This window comes from Rhizopus microsporus (genome assembly GCF_002708625.1).
Source record: "Rhizopus microsporus ATCC 52813 unplaced genomic scaffold scaffold_4, whole genome shotgun sequence".
In the NCBI taxonomy this organism is placed as follows: domain Eukaryota; kingdom Fungi; phylum Mucoromycota; class Mucoromycetes; order Mucorales; family Rhizopodaceae; genus Rhizopus; species Rhizopus microsporus.
Window position 1 is genome coordinate 753,496 of NW_019671919.1, and position 8,591 is coordinate 762,086.

At 37.3% G+C, this 8,591-nt stretch overlaps 4 protein-coding genes across 4 annotated transcripts; 2 read left to right on the forward strand and 2 right to left on the reverse strand.

Annotated features, from left to right (window-relative positions):
* Positions 1 to 41: 41 nt before the first annotated feature.
* Positions 42 to 2,150, reverse strand: RHIMIDRAFT_311964 (uncharacterized protein). The gene is made up of 4 exons (XM_023614768.1): positions 1,852 to 2,150; positions 1,623 to 1,790; positions 1,151 to 1,564; positions 42 to 1,096 (listed from the first exon to the last, which is right to left on the reverse strand). The coding sequence occupies exons 1-4, from the start codon at positions 1,916 to 1,918 to the stop codon at positions 423 to 425; spliced, it is 1,323 nt and encodes a 440-aa protein (XP_023468444.1). The 5' UTR covers positions 1,919 to 2,150; the 3' UTR covers positions 42 to 422.
* A 402-nt stretch (positions 2,151 to 2,552) lies between these two features.
* Positions 2,553 to 3,154, forward strand: RHIMIDRAFT_276064 (uncharacterized protein). Its single transcript, XM_023612591.1, has 2 exons — positions 2,553 to 2,958; positions 3,009 to 3,154. Exons 1-2 carry the CDS (start codon positions 2,599 to 2,601, stop codon positions 3,135 to 3,137), a joined length of 489 nt encoding a protein of 162 aa, XP_023468445.1. The 5' UTR covers positions 2,553 to 2,598; the 3' UTR covers positions 3,138 to 3,154.
* Positions 3,155 to 3,193: 39 nt separating this feature from the next.
* On the forward strand, positions 3,194 to 3,939 carry RHIMIDRAFT_105303 (uncharacterized protein). The gene is made up of 2 exons (XM_023605174.1): positions 3,194 to 3,240; positions 3,300 to 3,939. The coding sequence occupies exon 2, from the start codon at positions 3,343 to 3,345 to the stop codon at positions 3,769 to 3,771; it is 429 nt and encodes a 142-aa protein (XP_023468446.1). The 5' UTR covers positions 3,194 to 3,240; positions 3,300 to 3,342; the 3' UTR covers positions 3,772 to 3,939.
* RHIMIDRAFT_105294 (uncharacterized protein) lies at positions 3,940 to 4,568 on the reverse strand. The gene has a single exon (XM_023605173.1). It carries the CDS (start codon positions 4,474 to 4,476, stop codon positions 4,108 to 4,110), a length of 369 nt encoding a protein of 122 aa, XP_023468447.1. The 5' UTR covers positions 4,477 to 4,568; the 3' UTR covers positions 3,940 to 4,107.
* Positions 4,569 to 8,591: the final 4,023 nt, after the last annotated feature.

The following is an 8,591-nucleotide window of genomic DNA, read 5'->3' on the forward strand; positions in this document are numbered from 1 at the left end:
ATTATTGATCAATATTTTATTATTTGTGTTTCTTTCTTTAAAAAAAAACTTTGTCGAAACCTGGTTTTGTGACTAAGAATCATCAATTCAACTGGACACCTTGGCTCTTTGTGTCCTTACAAGCCTCTATCTTATTCCTCCTGTTCTGCTGCAAAGAGGCAGACTGGTTATTGGTCTTCCAAGATCGAACGGTTTTCTCTTTTGGCTCTCATCCCTACTGCTAAGGTGATGAGAGTAGGGTGAATGAAGAATTCGTTTTGCTGCTCCTGTGTCTGCTGCTAAAGTGGCGTCTCTTTTGAAACAAGAGATGTTTTTAATTAAAGCGGACGTCCTCGTTCAATTACTCTATTTATTGGTATTCGATTCCATATAAAGGAAAAAAGAATGTTTCTTTATTAAGCAATGAATTTGTGGTTGGGAATTTACACATGAACGGGTGTTATGCTTTGTTTACTAGTCGTACGCGACACTCTTGACAACACAATAATAAAGCTCAACAATATACAGATGAAAGCAATGTTTGCAGTAATTGCCATCGTATGTGTATCATTCCCGATGAGCTCGATCATCTTTTCATCTTCTCGTACAGGTTCGTCTAGCATAGCATGAGGCCTAGTGAACTCATCAAGAGGACGTGGCTCCCAACTGGGATTATATGGACGTCCGAGAGAGATGTAGTTCCATTTCCCCCCAGGCTGACAACTATCGTCCACTAAAAATCGTTCGGATTCATCTTTATATACATCAGAACCGGCTGTATGTCTATTCTTCCACCACGGCAGTACTCCTCGACATATAGAGCAGTAATCAGACCTTTTCTTGTGCGCAATTGTGTCACTCCAGTTGCTAATAAATGCAGGTTCTAGTCGATCATTTGCAGCTATTTTCAATGCATCTCGTCTAAATGATAAATACTCAAGGTATGCTGTATCATTCTTATCTAAATAGTTTATATAGTCAGCTAGATCTTTTGGATCAGGGTATGCGTCCATATAAATAACTGATCTATTTGTAGGAAGATAGCCCTCGTAACTTGAAGGACCGTCAACAATAGGCACTGCAGACATCATGAAGGTATCGTATAGTTTCTCTGTGACTATAGAAACCGGTTATATAACTGATTTCAGCTCTTAAAAAGGGGAAAGTTTACCATAATCCTCACAGTTGGCGTTTTCAATCGCTAAATAAAATTTATATTCAGCCATCAGTTCCTCTCTCGACTTGTCTTTTGGGAACTCTTTATTGTTCAGACACTCCCCATAACTGTCCACTTGAATATGATTCATGAGTTCACTAATATAATTCTCTCGGCCACTGGTAGCTCGACAATTTCGAGCAATCCAAAGAATGGGTGCTTTCTTTGTTTTTGTCTCCATAAAGTCGTGAGGTAATGGTCTATTGACTACGTCCATGATGCTAGGTGAGAAATAGGTAAAGAAGAAGGTGGATCTGAAGTTGTATGTTGCTAGGTAGTCATAGTTCTTCATCTGTTCTGGGTTTGTTCTAAAGGGAGCAGTTATAGGCGATTCTAGCGTCTCTAGGATCCTCGGTTGATTATCAATGCCTAATGTATGATTGTAGATCAATATTTATCTTTAATAAACAAGGTTCCTCGCGCATACGTGGAGGAAATGCATCATAGTGAATATCAGCCGCATGAAAGATGAGTCCACTCGCTTTTTGCCAATGATCAGTTGAACTTGTCAGTGTGCACCATGTGGTTTGACCGGTCAAGTTGAATACATATCCATCCGGTATTGGACAGTCTCTTCCGATATCTTTGTCTATGTCTTTATCAAACGGACGTTTTTAGTTGAAGACTTGATCTGAGCAGCTATTAGGGTTATATACCAAATTTTCTGTTTCCAAACCAGCTAGTGTAATAAACTAGCTTGACTGGTGGAATTACAGTTGTCATAGGAACAAGTTTATGGGTTGCGATCTAGAAATAAATAATTGAATAAAAAAAGAAACTGCCAAGGAAATTACCACGGGATTTGAATATTAAGGAAAGCAAGCCCTGTGCAACACTGAAACCCCTTTGGTCTATCTAATATCTACATTTCAAAATAGAAAGTGTTGTTGTATGAGACAGATAGACAGACAGACAAACAGAGAAAGAGAGAGAGAACTATATGTGCAAAGTCGATTTGAAAGGTACACACATACTGATACCGACCTATGGATAACCCTGGAACTGTTTGACAGTCTTATGTTGAAAGATGTTAGATTGATATAGACATTTGGTCGTTGGACTTTGAGTTCATCACACGATAAAAGCTTATAACTACAAGATATCCCCTGAAGTAGTGGGCTCCGCTTTTAAAAAGCTCAATATTTGACTAAGAGACTAAAGACGCTCTTTCCAATTAAGGCAAACCGTATCTGTCTTATCTCCAAAGCTTGCTAAACTGAATGGATTAACAAGTGGCAAAGTATTGCTTTGAGACGATAGTTTCAAATGAATATCAGTGACGTATTCAATTATTTTCAAGGATTTGAAACAATATCTTTGTTTTTTTATTTATGTTTATTTGTTTACTTACAAAACAAAAAAAGGGGGCCCTTTTCTCCTTTTTTTTTCTTTTTTATATTCAAATGAGTCTTGATAACATGCAACAACAACAACAAGTAGATGAAGAGGAAGTGTTTTATACTCCACCTAATTCACCCATTCTGAATGGTCAATCAACTTCTACGGTCTCGGACATATCAAAGCTGAGCTTTGTCACCTTGAATGAAGCAATCACAGCAAAGAGTCTCTCTATTGCGATTAAAAGTGAGACATCTTTGTCACGCTATTATGATTCAAGGGTCAAAGCAAGAACTTTTGAAGCATATGTTTGGGACTATAAAAAGGTTGATCATTTGAATGTTCGTGAAGGTGAATCTTATCCCCTCTTTTCACCAGAGTGGTATGCACTCAAAAGACGAGAGTTTTTTAAAAATATCATGGTGGTAAGTTATGCTAGAAAAGATGTATAGCATTGAGCTCACCAAAGTAATAGCGACATGGTGACCATTGTATTGAATGCGGCGTTCTAATGGTTAAAAGTCGGGAGAGAAACCTTCAATCTTACAAAGAACCATCTACCCAAAGACGTAGAGGTCCACTCTGCTTGGCATGTCATCGGTAAAAAAAAAAAAAAAAAAAGGCGAATAGGAAACACAGGATACAGAAATGATGCATCATCAAAAATAGAGAGTGGGTTGGCTCTCTTTTGATGTAGTAGTTTCTGTGTATGTTTCCTAATCAAATACACTAAAAAGTAAATGTTGATTATTATGTTTTTTTATAGCCTTTTTAACTTTCCCAAAAACTTGAATGATGAAATTGGCCTGATGGAATACCTTCTGACAGGAAATCTACCTCCTGATGAAGATGTTGTCAGACACGTACCAGTGACAGAAGTCATAAGTATATTCAGGAGAAGAACGAAACAAATTTACACTAGGACAACAAAACGCTTTGGAAGTAGCGTGAGCACTGTTGAATATTATCAACTAATGCTACTCGCTAATAAAAGTGACATGCGATGCGCTGTCACCGGCTGTAGAACCTATATTGCACCGCCAGATTCTAATCGTTACTGGGCCCTCTCTTATGATCATATTATACCATTATCCAAAGGAGACAAGTCTTCTTCTGAATTGGATAACTTACAAGTTGTATGCAGCATTATCAATTGTGTCAAGGGCAACCTCTCTGACAACCAAGTACATGATTGGTGGCTTCGATTCAAATCTGCCAAGTCAAAAAAGCAATACTAATCATTCAATAGCATATCCATAAAACTTGTGTCAAAAGAAAACCTTTCTCTCTCTTTTCTCTTTAGCTTGTAAAATTTGAACACGTATTACCCTCTTCATCTTTCTTAAAGAATCTTTTTTATGGATGAAGTAAGATTAAACCTCATCAAAATAAAGGAAATTGGCCCGAGCAAAACAGAGTATAGCCTTAGAAAGGCAGTGCAGAAGAACTCTACAGCTTTCATAAAAATTTCTTGGCCATGTTGCAGGCTCACAGATAAACTGCATATGCCCTGTTGTCTCGGATATATGACAGCACTGGCAAAAGCCGTCTGACACTTGCTGTGGAATTATACATCAAAGATTGGTTTTGCTGGATATCTTGTCGAAAATCCATCTATACCATAGGCGCCTAGCAGAGTACTGCATAGGACTGGTGTAGAACTGACTCCAACTGTGTCTAGAAATAACTGGAAGATGTAGTAGCCCCGGAGGGAGTTCAAATCTGTTTGTGATGGTCCATCTCAAGGTCTTGTTTTTTAAGGAAAGAATCAGCCTATCGTTAAGGCGAAGGCATAAAGGAATAGCTGAATATCTATCGAGCTTGGGCTGGTCAAAGTTTCCTGGTGCGTGAACACTAAGTGTATCCAGAAAAATCCATGGTGCTGAAGGTGACCCTGAAGAAATTCTGTATGAATTTTTGACAGAATGTTCGGATATAAACATTCACCACGACTTCGATAGCGAAAAAGCTTACGAGCAGAACCTTGTATAAAGAAATTTGCAACATTCGTAGTGCGAATAAAGCGACTAAATGAGAATACACTATCTGCTTGTACGTGACAGACGTCAACCAACGGTAGGCTAAAGTAAGTAGCCTGAGACAAAAATCATTTTGCAAGATGCTGTAATGTTTTGTGTGGAACACCATGAAAACCCATTTTTCAACAATGTTCTCTTCAGCGATTCAGAGTTCTTAGCATTCGAAGCTAACCTCCTGCCTACTGTACAAGCCGCCCAAGAACTAGCCGACACCCAAGTAGACAGGGCTCTACCTTTGGCTAGTAATCACTTGCAAATGCTGAGCGCAAAGATAGATGCGAACCAGCATACACTGTCTAGCCTTATCAGCAATAACAGCCAGGGCCAAACCGAAGCTACTGTGGGAATCAAAGGTGATATCCTTGGGCTCAGACAAGATATGCAAATGTTGAAGCAGGCATGCTCATTGTTTGCTAATGGAGACGTAACAGTGCTACGTATGATAATATTTTGAGCATTGTCGTGTAAAATTAGTTTAATCCCAGTTTTATTGTTCGTTTAAAAGATAGTTTGTGATACTTATTTGATTGAAGGAATATAAATAGCTTTGATAATTATTCAAATAAACAGAACCTTTCTTTACCACAAGAATTGCAACCATTAACTTAAAAAACACTAGAAGCTACGAACCACTTTTATTTTTACTTTCACATAATATTTTACATTATCAGACCTCACACAGCGTTTGCACCGGTATCGACTCGACAAAGACATTAGCTCTATTGTAGAAATCTAAAGAGAACAGTCTGATAGCTTACGTTCGGATTCATCTTCAGTGATGAAGCTTGACAGATTAGTTGGAGCTACTTTCTTGTCACTTTCCTTCTAGCATCTGTACTGCCTCAGAAACTGTTCTGGAGCTCTCCTGAGAAATACGGCGGATTTCATAGATGACTGTAAGTCGTCTTAAGTAAAACTGGCGGCCTAAACAAAATCATTACATATATGTCATTACAAAGAATGCTTGATCTAACCAACCATGTGAGAATGATGTCCACGTAAATGGTTGCTTAGTAAGCTGACGAAGGAGCTACGCAAACAACAATAAAAGTCATAATTTTATCATTATCTTTTTTGATATATATTGTGTTTTTTATTTTACAGTGATTATTGCACAAATTGTTTCATAGTGACGCATGTGAAGAAATCATTAAACTGTTGTTTCATTGGATTATCAGAGGTAAAGAAAAGTGCGTCAAGTAAATATATTTTATTAAGATTAAAGAACAAAAAGTCAGAGAGTAAGAGTAACAAAATGAGGCTTTATTTAAGTAAGCAGTGGTTTGATTTCCAAAGAGAGAGGTTGGTTTGGATAAGCAGAGATTTTCTCTTTTGATAGCCAAGTAAAGAGAGCAAGTGGAGACTTTTGTTTTGATAGCCAAGTTTACAGAGTAAACAGATATTTCTTCTTCTTTTTTTTTCCATAAGTCCAGATGGTCACATTATCGCTAGCTTTCACACCCAAGATGACTAGAACCATAGACTGCATGCCAGAAGACTACACGGTGTAAACCTTCCATGAATAAAAAGCACTCAAAGCTCAAGGCTCAAAAATCAATCTCAAAATCATACCACGATAAATTCAACGAAAGAGGCGCTTCAACGTACAAAGAGTGCACTTCTAAGTACCTAGGACGAAGCGTTTCGAAAGGGGTGATGACCGTGGAGACATCGGAATATTGAACCTTTGGAGCATCGCGACCATCGAGCTCAGCATTAAGGGAGGGTTTACGGGCCATTCATCAGCTGTAGAGGCAGAGCCATAACAATAGGAGCATCTTGGAGTGATCCAGCGTAGAGAAGCAGCGACCTGTCGTATGTAGTTACTCCAGAGCAGTATCTACTAGCAGCAGGCGTTGATAGACATGAGTAAAATTCTTCAGGGACTTTCCGACGCTGATGATCATGGGACAGGTATTCACTAGCATTTTCAGGCACTGATGGTCACTTATAGGTATTGATAAGCATGGGTAGGTATTTAAGTACTTGTTTGATTGTTTGAATGTATTGATAAGCAGTAGCAAGCATTTTTTGAGCATTAACGAGCAGTAGAGATCCCTTTAAGGCTTCGCCCCGTGAGAGGTCATTATGATAGAGTAAGTTGCATCAGGAACCATAAAATAGAGTTAGCAAAAGTGAATTTTCTAAACGATGGCATTAGTTATATGTACTTTGAGATCACCCAAACGCTGTTATACCTTTTCAACATAGGGAATGGTAAAAGCATAGAAGAATTTTTAAAAGAGATAAAAAATGAAGAAAAAGGAAAATAATGATGGTCTCTTTTATAGTTTTTTGTTTACGTGAGTCATGGATTTAAACTGAAAATAAATGGCTCATTCCTCCTTTTTCTCAATCTATCTTTTTCTAGTAATTCATAAATAAATAGCCCATCCTCTGTCTTTTCCATATTAGAGCACACCCGAACAGCTCCTTTTTTTTTTTTTTTAGTTTTTTAGTTTAGATTATGGAATGTTCTCTTGTATCCTTTTTTTTGTTTTGTTTTGTTTACTTTACATAATTTTCACGCCTCCCTTTTTTTTTCTGATGCCGCTTGCTCACATAAAGCTAACCTCACGCACTTACATACACACACACATAATTTTTTTATTATGATTGCTTCACTTTTCTTATTTCCAATGCGTGGTTTTTTTATCTATTTTTATTTTTCTGGTCGTTTTCTTTAATAATGAGTAAAAAAAAAAAAAAAGTAAGGTGAGAATTAAATGTACAAGAAAAAAGGTTGAGGGGAGGACGGCATCCTTCAAAAACGCAGTTGATAGTAAACAAAAAAACAAAGCTTTTCTCAAAGAGCATTAGACTGCCGATTCTGTGGAACAAACGCTATTAATTCCATTACAGTTGTTATTTACAAATCAAAGAAAGTCAATCATGATTGATCTATTTGATTAGCACTATGACTTTTTGCTAAAAAGAACCAAAATCAAATCACCCTAGCCTTCATGTATCGAAATCTGTTTATCAAGCATGAAGCATAGGTGATTGAGTTGCTGGTTTAGGAAAACATAAGAGTGTGTATTGTTTTTACTTTTATTTTTAGTGCACATGAAAAAAGGGTAAAGGGTAAAATACTTATCCTCTATCCCCTGTTGTTATATCCCTATCCTTTTTCTTTCTGCTTGTGAAATGCAGACCAACATTAGCAATGACTGTGATCGTAGTAGATTTGATGACTATATGCTCATTTTTATAGTAAAGCAATGGATCTTTTAAGTCTGCATAAACTATTTCAAATGGCGCTCGAAACAGGATGGGTTGCTAAGGTACACGACATACTTCAATTAATGACTTTATTGTCATGGATACTCGCGTATCATGAATGAAGAGTATTATCAAATATATGATTTATTGGGCAATGAGAAAAGAGATTTTTATGACCATGAAAAAGAATATGAATACATAAATGCGTGAAGTGGATAAAAATAAGTCTATATGGAGATAAACTAGTAGAAGGATAACTCAACAAGCCTTAAAGAGGAACAATGTGATGATAGAGCAGTTTATCACTGTAGCAACGAATGTTGTCATTTTGTTGATCAAGTGTAGCCTTTACTTTGTCGACCCTTATAGTCAATATTGTCAAGGGTACTTTTACATATAAACACAGCAGTGTGTGTATTTGGTATTTGCTTTATTCATGATCAAGTTTAATGTCAGTTCATTTCATTAAAAGGAAAAAGTATTTTAATCAAAAGCTCAATCTCACTTGCTTTATTTTTAGTTGAAAATCTTTTTCTGATTTGGTCGACGAAATAAGCTCGAACCCAGTTGCTGCCTTGGGTCAAAGCTACTTTTTTTTTAATTTGGCTGGACCATCCTCTGGATACCCATGATTAACTGTACCAGGAGTTGATGCCTTGGCTGACATCACAGTGGTAAGCCCAGCTATTCACATGTGGGTGACCATCATCTTACACACACGACCGCTTGGGCCTTTCTCTTTCCTATTGATGATTCAGCTTCCTTTTACCTGAACAAACCCTCACATAAATCCTCCC

What these genes read in the sequence shown, in the direction of transcription:
- RHIMIDRAFT_311964 (XM_023614768.1), bottom strand. Translation starts at nt 1,918, where the DNA reads ATGACAACTGTAATTCCACCAGTCAAGCTAGTTTATTACACTAGCTGG. An exon ending in GTTTGGAAACAGAAAATTTG is followed by an intron (nt 1,791 to 1,851) that starts GTATATAACCCT and finishes CGTTTGATAAAG; the next exon opens with ACATAGACAAAGATATCGGA. An exon ending in CTATGATGCATTTCCTCCAC is followed by an intron (nt 1,565 to 1,622) that starts GTATGCGCGAGG and finishes ATCATACATTAG; the next exon opens with GCATTGATAATCAACCGAGG.
- RHIMIDRAFT_276064 (XM_023612591.1), top strand. Translation starts at nt 2,599, where the DNA reads ATGAGTCTTGATAACATGCAACAACAACAACAAGTAGATGAAGAGGAA. An exon ending in TTTTTAAAAATATCATGGTG is followed by an intron (nt 2,959 to 3,008) that starts GTAAGTTATGCT and finishes CCAAAGTAATAG; the next exon opens with CGACATGGTGACCATTGTAT.
- RHIMIDRAFT_105303 (XM_023605174.1), top strand. Translation starts at nt 3,343, where the DNA reads ATGGAATACCTTCTGACAGGAAATCTACCTCCTGATGAAGATGTTGTC.
- RHIMIDRAFT_105294 (XM_023605173.1), bottom strand. Translation starts at nt 4,476, where the DNA reads ATGTTTATATCCGAACATTCTGTCAAAAATTCATACAGAATTTCTTCA.